Here is a 16,505-nt window from a genome sequence, read left to right as displayed (position 1 = left end):
CACAACATGCTCCTCAAGCCTTTATATTCTTGCTGCTAATAAGAGGTTTTGTCACTGTAGAGTGGGCTTTCAGTTCAAATACTCTTAAATATCGAGACGCTGTATGAAGAGACATATCCTTACCCTGTTCAGTGCTGACCCGGAAAGCAATTCCAGCTGCAGTGTTGAAACAATTATCCATGGAGATTCTCCAATTTATTTCTCTTGCATTTGTCTTTCGAGGGTGACCCGCCTTCTTGGGGCACCCGACTCAGTTTGTATTGTTGTAAAGATACAATATTCTAGAAATCACAGACTTGTAATGAGCAACTTCTCTTGGTATGACTGATAGGGTCACCCCTTTGGCCTTCATCTTGGCAACCTGCTACCGGAGCCTCGAACAACACACCATTTTGCAAAGTAAGTAAAAACTGGAAAGTTTGGATGCCAGTTAAATAGGGTTTGTCAGATCATTAAGGAAACCAACACGAGTTGCCAGGTTAACACCGAAATCTTGCAGTTACCTGAAAGTGTTTTCTAATTTTGATCAGCATTGTTTTACAATGATCTCATTTTCATTTTTCTGTGCTTTACAACATATACAAATCATTAAATAAGATTTTTTAAAAAAAGCTATTTTACTCATGTGAACATATACTCAGATAGGACTAGACAATGACATTGACATTTAGTAAATTGAGTGTTCTCTAATTTTGATTCCTTAGGTAAATGTTTACAATGGGATAACCTCTTTAAAGGAGATGTAAAGCATAATGCTGCTAAATACAAAGACATGACGGAAAGGCAGAAAGGAAAAACTAATTATAGTTTAAGACTAGTCTAATCCTAACTACAGCCCGATAGACATGATGTAAGGAAATCAAAAGCAGGTAGATTATAAACAAACTTGAAAAATTTAAACTTTAACATGAAAATATTTTACAGCCATTCTGCAAATAACAGTGAGCTGAAGACCCTTAAAAAGCCTGTCAGGTGGCTTGGTGTCCCAAATGGCCCTATATGAACTGTGGTGATAAGATCAAAATTATGAGAGACTCTAAAAATTCTTCTGCTATTCTAAACACAGGCCCGGAATAAAGCACGATCAACACCCCATCAGTGCTCACCCAGAACCCCTCATAAAATGAATGGAGTGGGGAGGAGAGCCTCTCTACGTCCTTTCACCAGTTTAACTATAGGTTATGGTCTACTCCATCTTTATTTATAGATCAAAGAAAAATGTGGCATGGTTCATATTTAAGCTCCACTAATGTCCCTAATAATTACAGGTAGGCTTCTGCAGTGGTAATGGGTGAGAGGTGACTTCACTACAACAGGAAGCAATTCCATAACTGTAATTATTACAGAAATCATCATGCATAGTATGTGTGTAGGGCATTATGAGGGAGAAGATGGGATTAAAACCAAGTTTATATGATGCCCCCAGGGCAAAATATCAGCAAAGAAATATTCTAAAGGCATACCAGGTATGCTTCCACCTACTAGTAATAAAAGGAAATTATCATATGCCAGGCCTCCTGGTGTCATCACAAGTAGGGGGGCTGCTCACTGAATGTTAGAATCTATTTAGATGAAAGTCTCCATCTAAAAATTTTCATTCTTTGTGGGTTCCTTGTAGACAGTTTGATCAGGCATTTCTGCTTCCCCAGGGGACAGAATTGTAACATCACATTATTATTATTTGTGCTCACTGTCCTAATGATATTTAACTTCCATTTAATAAGAGCCTTCTTGTGTTCTAATGATCCCATAACTATACCTATTACCTATATTGATTGCTTAATTTGTGACTGTAATATCATATTGGTGCGTAATATATCCTAGTTGTCTCGTCAGCTTCTATATGACAAGTGGTGGCAGCTAAATCACACAGGCTCTTGGAGGGCGGAAAGCTGTCAGAGCAAGGTCCAGTGATACACGGCAGGCTCCCTTCCTGAACCCATGTCAGATCAGCGAGCAGCAAGGTTCCTTACATGAACTTTGATGGAGTTACTAAACAAACCTTTAGACTTACGTGAGATGAGCCTAAGGAGCTGTACTCCTCTCCTGGCACATTTTCAGGGGTTCCCTGTGGTCAGTGCAGATGTACTCAGGGAAGTATTTTTTTTTTTCTTCATAATGGACCAAAAAGCCACAAGGTTCCATAAGGAACTGTGTCTGTATTGGTTTCTGAAGCAGCTCTGATTGGTTCCTTTCAAATGTCATGTGCCATAATAGATTTTTGTAAGCATTTGATAGGAACTATAATTGCTTATGCCTTTCTAAATAGCTACAATATGGTATTTCACCTCCTTCAGTCCTTTTCCATTTTTGCATTCCTGGTCTTTTTTACTTTTCACACTCATAAAGCCATATTAGGGCTTATTAACTGCTGTCAAATAATAATTCTCTTAGCAGCACCATTTCATATTCTATGCAATGTAATGGGAAGCTGGGAAAATGGCTTTCACTTTGTGGTAAAAAATTGGTGATTTGAACATTTGGATGTTATTTCCATTACAGCTTTCCCTGTATAGGATGCTTATTTCTATATTTTGATTTTACATTTTAAGACATGGTAAACCAAATGTGCCTATCCATTTCTTGTTTGTGAATTTATAAGTGTTTTCTAGAAACACATTAGAGGGTCTGATCACTCAAACAATATACTGTAATGCAGTTTTTCTTGGGTTCTGGATCCCGCTAGTGCTGTTTTGCAGTGGCGGGTGACACTATGGAGCACATTTACTAACCCATCTGCTGGAGTAATTGTCCGACGATAATGCACTGTTCTACGATTCACTAAGATCGCGCGGCTTATATCCTGCATGTGTCGCTTCCCGGCTCAGGACTGACCATCTATTAAGTGCTGCATGTAAGTGCATTGTATTGTGTCACAATTTGAAAGTTAAATCCCGCGCTCAGTCCAAATAAGTCAGATCGTCAGACCGCACTCCCCCTAATTTGTGTTGCATGGATGCCAGAGCAACTGTGCCAAAAATCTATTGCGTGTGCCAAAATCCCATCGCAGACACCTGTTAAATACCTTTCCAAGCCGTGCCGTCAGACAAAAGTGAGCAGCGCGACCCTAAGTTAATGAGCCCCTATGTGGTGCTGCACCCAATAGTGTAGGACACTGGTGGCGAACCTATGGCACGGGTGCCAGAGGTGGCACTCAGAACCCTTTCTGTGGGCACTCAGGCCATTGACCCCAGCACAGAGTTCACCAAACAGGACCAAATTCACCAAATTTTCCTACAGTCCCAGGAAACTTAAGAGATGCTTCTATTTTAAAGTGACACTTCATTGGCTGTTTAGAACTGCATTATCTTTCTAGGTTATCCTACCCAACCTTATTGCACAGAGATACCCTTTAGAGAAGCTACAATAATAGTCTAAACGTGCCCTCCTTCTTTCAACTGTATTGGTGGCCTCAAGGGGGGTGATACGATTGAAAGATGTTGAAGAAGAGGTAGCAATAAGTTACTGCTTAAAATGCAATGTTGGCACTTCACGGTAGATTTTGGTTATAGTTTGGGCAACCTGTCTCTAAAAGGTTCGCCATCAGTGGTGTAGGAAGCTACTAGAATATAATCACCATGCAGTGGTTAGTGGGGTTATGCAATTTAATCAACATGTAACTAAAAACCTTTTTTATATATGTGTGGTCTAGATCTTTCCCTCCTAATGTTGGTAGAGTGGTATCACACAGAAACATAGAGTAACCTCACTTATCAGACCAAACTCACTTATGTACAATCAGCCTAAATCATCTGCAAATGAACTGAAAAGAATCGTTTTTAGAGGCTGTCGGAATAGCGTCACTTCAGATGCCCCAATCACATCTGGCCGATAGTACCATGATCCGGAAATCATTGTAAAAATCTGAATCTAATCTGTCAAATTGCATCAGGGTTTGTCTGCTAGACCTGGTAATACAGGCAATTCTATCTGCTGTGAAGCCCAAGATGATGTCAACCTCCATCTTCTAAAAGTGCCTATTCTCAGTTAATTTGCAATTGACCTTTTTTTGTAGGGGAAGGAGTTTTAACTAATGCTAGAAAGTATGTATCGTACCATGCCTGAGGGGACTGATCCTTGAGTATTGCTAAAGCTGATGCTCTTTGCTATCCTTTCTATACATAGTATTCTGGCTAGCTGGAAAATCCCTTCATAAATGACAAAAGATATACAAACACATTCATTGATTGTAAGCTCTTGAGCGCAGTGCTCTCATTCCTATTGCTTCATCTGACCATGTTATTTCTCTGCAATGCCTCATTTTATGTGTATATGTCCCACGTGATCTATAAAGTGCTGTGGAATATGAGAGTTCTATAGAAATAAAGATTTATTATTATCTATAGCAGAAATTCATGTGAACCAAATGATGAGTCTAAGGAAAAGGTTTAAACATGTTAGAATTTAACATACCTAGCCATTTAAAACATTTGCTTGACAATTCACTTGCTTGCTGAAGAAGCAATAATTTTCCAAACAAATATTTAGCTATTATAACCTGAGTATGCTCAAGTTTAGTCCGAGATTACATAAAATTACATGATAATTTCGCCTATGTGCTTCATAGAGCAAATTGGCACATCCATTCCGGGAATTCAACCCTGCTGAATTTCTGGTAATTTTAATTTCATAAACATTTCATGAACACTTATATAAGGTTACAATGTGACAACATCCGCTGGTCACAATGCAGTCAGTACAAAAATTTGACCTTTGGTCATATGATGTATTTTTTTAATAAAACAATAAAATAAACAATGTAGTCAGCCAATGCTCTCACCCAAAAAAATACAAAAGGAATAATAATGGAAAATATAAACAATAATGAGCAAATGGGCAGCAAAGTTTAAAAGATTTACTTTAATGCTCATATGGTCAATGGTTCAAATAAAGGAGGAGCTATGAAGAAGATTTCCAAGGAAACGAGAAGGAACATCATCCAACTTACTGATGGTCATCTCTCCGCATCATGTGAGTGCCATAACAGTTGAAATTATATGAAATTATGACTTGAAATGACTAATTTACAGCAATGAGACTTAAAGGGGTATTCACATTCAGTTTTATTAATCTGCCATATACATACATTTCTTCAAATGTTATTAAAATTTTTTTTACCTGTGTGAAGATAATTTCTCATAAATGTAGTCGTAAGGTCCCTTAGAAACAAGACTGTATCCTTGGATACGGCCACCTCTCCTGGGGTGATTGATCAAATAAACAAAAGTTTTTTTGTATACGAGATGTCTGGGATTAATGCATGTCCCACAGCCATCCTGTGGTAATGAACACTGAAGCCGAGCAGTCGTGGAAGAATTAATAGCGCATGTTTGGGATCTCATTTCTAAGGCTACATTTATGAGAAATTATCTTCACACAGGAACATTTTTTTTAATAACATCCAATTAAAGAAATTTTTACGTATGGCAAATGAGTTAAATTAAATGTTAATGCTCAGATAGGAATACCCCTTTAAGACAATAGACCGTGTACGGATGGATGCAAATGGGGGAAAAACAGGGGGAAAGGTGGCCAACAGATCAAGGAATTGAGCAAACTTTCAAGTTTGGTGGAGGAAGCCTGATGATATTGGTTTGCGTACTTGACCAGGATCAATGATAGTTTCAATGCTGTGTGTGAGTATTCTACAAAATGAGTTTCTTTACACACTATTACACACATGTTCTATAGGTAAGAAAAGGACAACATTGAGTTTCAAGGGGAAAATGACCCGAAGCATGTGTTGAGATTGCTGGATTGAAAAGTTCCCAGACCCCTACCCAACCCTTTTTGGTATGGTTGAAGAAGAAACTGCATTCATACCCAAGTGAGCCTTGCAGTATGACCAGACCAGAGACCTGGAATCAGAAATGCCTGAATCTGATTGAGAGTATGCCAAGACTCATTCAGGCCATAATAAAAAACAATGGGGAAGAAGTTACAAGATACTACCAAGATATAACAAATAGATCTTTAGGAGCAAAATGGTAACACTGGAGTCATCTGACAAGAATCTGCATCACTAAGAATTTGCTAAATAGTTTGTTAATAGTCAAATGATTGTCTATAAAGTTACATAGTCTCACAGTCAAAGTTAAAGCAGATGGTAAGATATGGAGCCTGAAAGTAAAAGTTCAAACATTTTATAATTTCTGGCTACAAAGTAACCTTAGTTAAGAATAGGTTTTCTTTAATTTTCTTTGGTATAGAACATATAGAGGTCTGTTTTACATGTTTGTTGCTCTATAATGAATTATCATATTTATAATATAGACAGTCTATGAGGCCCACTATCATGCTCTCTGCAGCAACCATGGTTGCCAATTGACTTATTTGGTCTATCAGACTCTTTTCAGTCGTGCAGCAATATCAAGTGACCAGTGATATGCTGGGTTTGATTTTGGGCATATTCCAGAGGGTCCATTGGCTTTTTAAATCCAATGGACCCTCTGGAATATGCCCACAATCAAACCCAGTATATCACTGGTTATCTAAGGCACATTCACCTACGGGAGGGTCTCTGAACACTACGGTCTGTAGGTAGATCGTTCCAGTTGTTGATGTTCTGCTAGTTTATGGATTTGGACTTGTTCCTGATCTTCTGTTATCCAGATTGTAGTTGCCTGGACTGACCTATGGCCTCAACCCTGCCTCTTCATCACTATCCCTGACCTTGGCTAGTATCTGACATTTCTTTGCATTACTCCCGGTGCTTTGCATATGTGTCTCTTTTTTCATATGTCTCTCTTGTCCTGCTGAGGCAAGCTGCTGTCTACTATGGAACTACTCAGATTGGGTGACCTTGCTACAGTGAAGCCCAGATCCCCAGACTGCATAGTAACTGTGTACATGATAAGGCTTAGGGTTCATTCACACGGCCGTCTTCGGGGAAGTACATGCGGCCGCAAATCTGTGGCCGCATATACTTCTCCATAGACAGCGATGGCGGCACGACGTGTGTGGCACCATTCCGCGCTGCACAACAGGAAAATATAGAACATGCTCTATCTTTTCCCTGGTGTGCAGCCGTGCGCCGCTGTTTCCTATGGAGGGAGCAGGGGCCACCTCCTCCCCATCACACTGCATGTGAATGCATCCTTATTTGTGCAGCTGGAAAAACAAACAATATGGCTGCAATAGTGACCTGTGCATTAAATCAACAAGCGATATAAAAAGTCATAACTGCCCTGCTCTTTATATGCAGTATGGTTTTGAAGTGTAAGAATTATATTTTACTACAACGTTCTGGAACACTTGTTGCCTTGGAAACAAATGAGACCTTGTGCAAAATATAAAACTATGATTGTTGTACTATAAGAGGAGCAAACATTTTAGATAGAAATTTTCTAAATGAGCAGGTTTGTAACATCTCAAACATTTTCTCAGAGATACTGCACAAAAGTTGACATATTTGTATGCTTCAGATTTTGCATCTGCTTAAGGACACAGCAGGGGGCAGTGGGTCAGTCAGTTACTGTCTAATTGCTGATTTGTACACACAATAACCTAGTTTTTCATTATTGAATTTTTGACATGTTAAATAATATAGTAGGGAAATGCATTGTGAGCAGGTCCTAAATAAACATAACTGCACTTAAAAATAAACTGTCAGCAATTTTGCCCATGAAAAACCACAGGCTGGGTTAGGTAGCAGCCCTGGAGATCTATGTATCTTTGTGTATGTTGTGAGTATCTACAGGACAGTAAAAAAGGATTTACTGTATATACTCGTGTACAAGCCAAGTTTTTACAGCACAAAAAATGTGTTGAAAAACCCCAACTCGGCTTATAGACAAGTGTATAAAAAAATAAACTTACATACACATCTTCTGATGCTCCGCACGGCTCCTCTTCCTTCTTCACTTCACGTGTAACAGAGCGGGCAGAGACGCGTCCATACGCTCTAACCTGAGGCACACAGGTAAACCGTCAGGCAGACCGCATGAACGCATCCCTGCCCGATCTGTTATACATGTAGAGGAGAAGGAAGAGGAGCCGCGAGGAGCATTGGAAGATGAGTATGTACGTTTATTTTTCTATACAATAAGAGGTTGCATTACAGAAGGGGCTGCAGCATGGGTTATTACTGGGGGAGGCTGCAGCATGTGGCATTATGAGGAGAGGCTGCTACATGGGGCATTACTGGGAGAGGCTGCTCCATGGGGCATTACTGGGGTAGGCTGCTGCATGGGGTGAGGGTGCTGGGAAATATTGTGGGAGGCTGCTGGGCATTATACTACTCAGGGAGGCTGTGACCATTGCATTTCCCATCATAGGCTTATACTCAAGTCAATACTTTTTCACAGTTATTTGTGGTAAAATTAGGGGCCTTGGCTTATACTCTGGTCGACTTATCCTCGAGTATATACAGTATATTATAGGATTTTGCTGCTAAGAGTTTGTCCTCCTACTACAGTGCTCTTTGTTCTCTGTATTCTCTGTATTCGACATCTCTACAGCCATTACCTCTTGCTCCAAGCTTCTGTTGTAGTATTTAACTTGAGGCATTGCAACAAACTAAAAGGGAACCTGTCACTCTCCTTAGCGCCCTAAACTACAAAGAGTACCGTATATAGCATGATTTATGCATTCTGGAGGTGTCTTTATAACTAGCAAATGCTGCAGTATGCCTGATTACTGCACTCACGGTATATTTCATATATTTCCTCCAGTCAGGAAGGTAGGGAGATGGATGAGCAGTCAACCAAGCTCTCCTCCGGATGGCCATTTGGACATCAAATCGCTCTTGTCCACTCTTCTCTGGAAGAAAAGAGCACAAGCACACCACTGATGTGCGAGAACTTGCACAACTACCTCTGCAGGCTGGTGGTGAAGTGGGAAATGAAGGAAGCAGGGCATGGGCGGCAGATGGGATGGAAGTAGGCGGGGTACAATGTCCAAACAGCCATAGCAGGTGAACCAGATTGACTGCTCGGCCAGCTCCCAGACATGGAATATAAGTTCTTTATTTAGGCATGTTGCAGCGTTGGCTAGTTATAAAGACACCAGAAGAACACATTAATTATGCGATTTATGAGGTACTTTTTGTGGTTTAGGGGCTTAAAGGAGGTGGCGGGTTCCCTTAAACACAATCCTGATGCTTCTGTTTCCATTAAAACAACATATCTCATTTCATTACGGACTGGAGAATTTTAATACAGAAATCTAAGAGTACAAGTGGTTGAACCTCCCTTTCCCACAATGCACTAGTAGAAGCTAAATTCATAAGATAAATAAATAAGATAAATTCAATCATAAATAAATAACAATAAATAAAGTTACACTTCTATCATGGGATGTTTGCGGTTTGTGTCAGAAATAATGGGGGGCATTTATCACGTGCTGGCACTCGTGTGCCATTGTAGGATAAAGTCTCCACCACTCCAGCGCTGCTATAAACATGCTGAGGTTCCAGCCTCCTGATATATTTGGCAGGATGGCTATTGCCTGCATACAATTCTATGGTCCTACCTGGTCCTGCCTTGCGTAAAATTACATCGCAGCCTGTAAACTTTCATTCATGCAGGCTGTAGTGAGTGCACAGATGTTGGGCAGGTGTGCCCCACACTAGCCAAAAACCCCCTAACGGCTGCACCTCCTTCACAGCCCTTTACAACCACTTGCCATGGAGAGTGCTTGGAGGGAGAAAAAAAATTGTTTGCTTTATTAAGTTCATTTCCAATAAGATAGACATACAGGTGGACAATTATCACAGATTTTTCTTGACATTTTGGTGTAAAGGAGCAGAAAAAAAATCGCATTGGGGTTATTTAAAATTTTATAGTGGCATAAAACCACTGCTAGTGTTAACCCGTGTACAGATTTATGACATAAATGATTGCAAAAAAATTGCACTCCACTCCCTTCCTGGTGTATGTGCTGCTGTGATTATTTTACTCCTCTTGCAATTATTTTGTGACTATTGTATTTGTGACTATCTCATACACTGCTAACAGATGTATTAAAGGATTAATGCCGCTTTAATAAATCTAAAGGGCAGAGGTGCAAGGAGCTTGCCTTATGATAACTAACCCACACACAGTCTACCACTTTTAAGCGTTTACCCGCTCTTTTCAATGTCATGACACTTTTTGCCCTGCCGTGTTATGAGGTTTTAAAGAATGAAAACAAAGTTTATTGCTTTTAATCTGGTGCCAGGATCCAGTTGCTCATATAACTGCATTATGCAGCTACTAGCATTGGAGTGCATTTAGTCTCAACAGAGATTTGGATTAAAGAAAGAATGTCGGAGGGTGAGCTGCAGTGGAACCTTTAAGTGAATCCTACAAAAATCTAGCCATTCTGGTATACATGATTTATTATCCATATGTGTAAGTTTATAAAGGATGTTTCTAGAGAACAAACTCTTCTACTCTGGCTATTTCACAAATGTGATATAGAAAGGCGGACAAGGAAAGACCAAAAAGCGCTCATAGAGTAGTAAAGTCCGGGGAATTGGCCTGTCACCCGCGCTGCAGTATCTACTCACTTGATAAAGGAGTCATACTAGACTCCGAAACGCGTTGTGTTCCAGAGATACCGAATAAAAATACCCTTTTATCGATTTTCCTGTGTATGTGTCCAATCCATGTGCACCGATTTGTGACAAGTACCTACCCTGCTCTACCTATTTCTCAAATGTATAACTGTGGAAGGGCCCCTGAAAACTGTTTCCACTTCCAAAAAACTCAACTTCAATTTTCTCTGCACAGAAGCAGGGTTAAGAGTAGTGATGGCTGACCAATGACACAAGTGTCAGAAATGACACACAGGAAGCTCGGTGCAGTGCCCTTCACTAATAAAGCTACCGCTTGTGATGCACTCTCAGCAGCAGAGTTGCCCCACCTACAGAAGCTGACACTGTCTGTTTGCTGCTTCGGCTTCACTATTTGACAACACTAGATCTGTGTCCCACAGTTACACTGTCAGCAGCAGACGGCTGGACCAAGATCCAATTTCAGTTAATACAGGAGCAACAGGATAGTTATCTCAGGCGTGTGTGCTCCTCACGCCCTGGCCAATATCTTATGACAACTACCAAAATCTCACCCTGCTTCCAATGTAGCCACCAGTTACCGCTCAGCAACACTGAGGGAAGAGAATTTTTTTTTTAATTAGAGCTTCGAATAACACGAAATTATGGATTTTTCTAGAAGTGACACACGCCGAGCTCAAAAGGTTGGTCATCAATGGTTTCGAAAAAAAAATTGTATTCCAGCACATAACCATAATTTATAGTGACTATGTCATTCTTACTAATTTTCACATTTCTGTAAAAAGACCCAAAAGAAAGGTAGAAATTGAAGTTCTGAACCTTTCTACTGAAGTAAGCAAGAGGCACCTGACAAACTAAATTGAAAGGTCTGTCAGGCTTCAGTCCCGGTGTCTGTCAATCTAGCAGGAAGTGCATGCAACATTTCTTGTCAAATATGATGGAACTTCTGAAATAAATTCACAACTCTTTTATGATATAATGGGCAGGTCTATGTGTTGTTTTATTCTGGTCAACTCCTGATCAGAATGCTAAGCAACCAAGTGTTACTGCAAACACTAGTCTATGGTGCAGATGATAATGCATTCAATCAAGACCAAATCGGTTAACCCAGAGAGCATGGAGGATTATTATTTTAGATGTCATAACATGAAGAGTTAATCCTGATTTTCATAACACTTATAATTCATGTTATATACCAGAATGTGAGATAAAGTAATATACATATATATAAAAAAAGATTTGTTGGTTGAGGCTGAGTTAGAGGTTAAAGCTGTAATCATGGAGCATCTGTCAGTAGAAGGCATTCTGAGGTAAATAACAGCTTATTCTAGAGAAGCACAGTGCTTAAAACCAGTTTAACTTTTTTATGAGGTGACTGAGATCCAAAATACTTAATCCCTCCTTGAGTGACCTCAGAGGCAACTTAACTAAGTCTGTCACCACCTCCTTCTGTGGCTCCACATCCTTTAGCAAATTTTTTATGCTTTGAAAGGACATGTGTCATTTTTACGAGAAACATGACAGTGAAAACCCAAACAATATAGACTAAGTATTATTCAGTACACATATATACAGTATACGTATATGGAAAACATCTTCACTCCAGAACCTGGTGGCCCAGACTGTAGACTATACTACGATTATGGAAGAATGGATTGAAGAATCCAATCCATGGATACTGGATTGACTACAGTCAATCCAGTATGATATATCCAACATGGGAGTAAGGAAATCTTAAGCGGTGATCACATAGTGTTACTGATTTGTGTGGCAAATTCAATATTTGTTACACATTTACAAATCAGCCATTTATGGAAATAATCCCTTCATAGTCTAAACATCTTTCAATGGCATCAACGTTACACTATTACCTTTTCCTGACTAAGTAAAGAACTATAGAGTTATGCAATATAGTACACAATGTGCCAGAGCATACATATCCACATGTACACATTTAAGGCACATAAAATGCTAGAAAACTACAATCCAAGTGGACATTAGGAATACTGACCTCCATATTGGTTTTCAATAAACATTTCATAAGGAGGTTACATTTTTATTATACTATAACATTTGCAGTTTTAAAATCTCTGGGTGATGGCATTTTATACATTGTCTAAATATTATGTCTTTAATTTGGGTGGGTTCCATTTTTAGGTTTTAATACAAAGTTTTTGAAGCAGAAACCAAGAGTAGATTCTAAATTCAATGTAGGAATCACCTGTGCTTTATTCTTTCATTCCATTTATTATCCACATCTGATTTTGCATTCAAAAACTGTATGCAAAAACCTGAAAGTGGAGACAGCCTAATTTATTGTTTATTTTCTGAACTATCAAGTTTTAATTTACTAGATAGGTTGCAAAAGGAATTTTACTTGAATATATATATATATATATATATATATATATATATATATATATATATATATATATATATATATATATATTTAATCCAATTCTTAAGTTTAGGTTTGTGAAACAGATGTACAATATTGCAACACAAACCATAAAGCACGGATATTGTTCAAAGATTGTCATTTCCATCATCCTGCTTTTTATTGCTACACATATTAATAAATTTTCTCAAATGAGCATTTTCTTAGTTTTGTTTGTATATAGTCAAATAGTTCAAATTGAAGCTTTTCACTAGAAGTCTAAAATATCAAACAATTCATAGAGATGTCAGATTTTCGGAAATCCATTACAGAGAGTGGCTCTAAAAACAACAATACGACTCAAAATACCTTTTGTGTCTTCCACTTTGTAACCTGTGCCACGCATGTCACTCAGTCTATTTATTCCAATCTGCCTTACTTGAAATCTTGATCCATTAATGTCTGATCCCGGTACATTGTATTGTATGGTCTCTTTGGTTGCAAGTGCTTCCAGCGGCATGTATTGTCTTCAATAAATCTATCAATTGAGTTTTTTGAATAAAACCTAAACTTCATGTTCCATTTTCTCAATTCTTCAAGAGTTGCATCAAGGGATCTGTTTGGGCATAATGTTATCATTTTTACAAAAAGCTTATTTGCTGCCTTGAAAAGTCTGAAATTTGCTTGAATTATCACTTGTTGAGCCCAACCATCATGGTACCACATGTTCTGTTTGTCCACTACACCTCATTAGAGGTGCCTTCTGAATACAGAGCGATTTCAGAGAAATCTGTCTTAAGAGGGATCCTTCAGCAATATATGAGCTTTTTCACTATGATCATTTAAGGTCTCACAGGTCGGGTCTGGTCGGGAATAATATTTAGGCTTTGACAACTTAAAACATTGAGGATTCAGCCTGGTGTGACTGTTCTTACCACATAGTGACCTGGCTCACACCTCCTTCACCTAACTGTGACATTCTTGGTAGCAGCGAGTTGTCATCTCTTTCTAATTTGTACAGAATTACTTTAAAATAGACAGTTTTTTAATGGTGACATTATGTTGACACAGTTATGGGACTACAAAGTCCTGCAAAAGAGACCGTATAATACACAATCTAAAGCCAGAATATTGAAAATTTAAATTCAATTAATAGCAATTAACAATGCCTAAAAGGAAATAGAATTGGCTGCTTAACATTAAATAATCTGACTGTATTGATTGTATTGATTTTCTTAACCCTACTAATTCTGCACTTAGGCATAAGGTTATGTTCACAAAAGTGTGTGTACACTTATAAAATACTTATCAAATGTATTAATAAAACATAACTATGTGAGGGGGTAAATGAAAACTTGGAACTTAACTGGATTTGTGAACTGAATGCTAAATAAACATGGCAAGATTATTTTCAGTTACGGTACATTTTTATATACAATTCTAGAAATAAATATTAATGATATATAACTAATAATATTAATTGTAATTAGCACCATGTAACTTAACTAATAATACACTAACAGTGCTTTATGTGCTCAGTAAAAATGACTTCTTTTGTGTTGTCAGTAAGGGTTCATATACTATTTCTTAAAATGCTATAACTGACATATGTGAAATAAGAATATTCTATTTTCTCCGTTGAAGTATCATGAGATGCTTCATTACACTACAAAACGACAATGTTGACCTAACTAGGTAAAAATTATTTATAATCTTTATCAAGAGTTTAATGAGTCTACTAGATCCCAAATCACTCCGAATGTATATAAAAAAGCATTGTGCAAGTAATTTATAAATGATCCAAACATGATATTAACATATTATTAACCCATAAAGGACCAATCCCTTTTTAGTTTTCTATTTCCTCTATTACAAAATCCATATATTTTTAAATTTTCTATTTAAAGAGACATTTAGGTTTTGTTAACTATGGGCCAATTTGAAATTCCTAGTGGCACCATTTGATATTGCATGCAATGCACTGGTAAGCTGTAAAATTCATATGTAGAGTAAGTACCATAAAAAGCAGTTGTGCCATTTTTTTGCACACGTTCACTCTGTGATCCAAATGACATATCCTCTAAATTCTTTGGGTAAGTCTGATCAGAGAGATAGCAAATTTATACTAATGCAACGCGTAGGAGTATAGTATAGTATCCTTTATTTTGCCCTGTAGCCATTGTGTCATGGTGCTAGGCATTTCTTCTTTTGGGATATGTAGAGTACAGCTGCCGGCCAGGGCTCCTCCACTCTCCAATCTTAGTACTGCTCTGGGCTTCAGAAGGAATCCGGATGTGATATTACCAGCAACATCCTTCATCAAGTAAGAGCACTACTGCTGACAACTTCTATTTGCTTTATGATAGTGACTTCATTCATCACCATCAGGGAGTGTGTTTACAGGGCTAACTCCGTCATGTATGTTTAAGGTATCCCTTGTATATACTGACATCTTTTAAGTGTAGGTTGTGCACAAGTATTTACCCCTGCCATAACAGTAGCTACCCCGTGGAACACAAAAGAAAAACAAAACATTGTACTGGAAACCTCCAACGAAATTATAAACTGGGCTTCATTATGACTCTTATTACCCTCTGCACATGCCTCTTAATATGCTCCTCAGGGCATGCTTAACCCCTTAACAACCAGGCCCTTTTTGGTTTTTGCATTTTTCACTCCCCACCATCAAAAATCCATAACTTTTTTTTATTTTTCCATGTAAGGAGCTGTATGTATGCTTTTCTGCGTAACAAATTTTACGGCTTTCACTGAGCGTCCAAAATGACATATCTTCTTTGTTCTTTGGGCCAGTATAATAAGGTGGATACCAAATTTATATACCGTAGGTTTTATATGGTTTTCATACATTTACAAAAATTAAAACCTCCTGTACAAAAAAAAATTCTTTTTTCCATGTTCTGGTGGTAATAACTTTTTTATACTGTGGTGTGATGTAATTTTTTGCGACTTTTGATGAAAATTTTAATGCTATCATTTATGGTATTTTGATCACTTTTTTATTGAATTTTGCATATTTTGTAAAATGGCATTTTCAATTTTGGGCGCTATTTTCCATTACGGGGTTAAACTCCAGAAATAACCGTTATTATATTTTAATAGATCAGACATTTTGGGATGCAGCCCTATCTTACATGTTTACTGTTTATTTATATCATTCTAGGGAAAGAGGGGTGATTTAAATTTTATTCATTTTTTAATAAAATTTTTTACTTTTTTTTCCTACTATTTTTCAGACCCCCCAAGGCTACTTTAACCCTAGGTTGTCTGATTGATCCTACCATATACTGCCATACTACTATATGGGGATTTAACACATTGGGGCCCGCGGGTCGCATTTTCGTCGGCTTTTAGAAATTTTCAGCATTGCACTGCTGGGACAGGTATTTAGAAGGGGATTGTGTCGCACGCAATAGGATTCTGATGCAATCACGCTGACTTTCATGCAACAGAAATCAGGGAGTGGGCTGTCGGACAATCTAACGGATTCGAACTAAGCGCAGGATTTAACTTAAAAATTGTGTAGCAAGACAATGCACTTACATACACCGGGAAGAAGAAGGTGAACTCCGGCGGACCTGATCAGGGAAGCAACAGAAAGGAAATCGAAAATTG

At 38.2% G+C, this 16,505-nt stretch overlaps 1 protein-coding gene across 3 annotated transcripts in view; it reads right to left on the bottom strand.

Annotated features, from left to right (window-relative positions):
• Window positions 1-16,505, bottom strand: part of THRB (thyroid hormone receptor beta) — a 203,488-nt gene that overhangs the window by 16,941 nt on the left and 170,042 nt on the right. Inside the window, exon 3 of one of the 3 annotated variants that reach the window (XM_072153622.1) lies at window positions 13,242-13,488. The exons of the other annotated variants lie outside the window; for them this stretch is intronic. Within the exon in view, the coding sequence (XP_072009723.1) occupies window positions 13,242-13,392 (151 nt within the window). The 5' untranslated portion in view covers window positions 13,393-13,488. The remainder of the gene's footprint in view (window positions 1-13,241; window positions 13,489-16,505) is intronic. 3 annotated transcript variants of the gene reach the window in all.

The sequence above is a fragment of the Engystomops pustulosus genome, chromosome 5 (assembly GCF_040894005.1).
Source record: "Engystomops pustulosus chromosome 5, aEngPut4.maternal, whole genome shotgun sequence".
Lineage (NCBI taxonomy): Eukaryota > Metazoa > Chordata > Amphibia > Anura > Leptodactylidae > Engystomops > Engystomops pustulosus.
The sequence above is the reverse complement of the archived record's forward strand: the minus strand, read 5'-3'. Positions and strand labels throughout refer to the sequence as shown.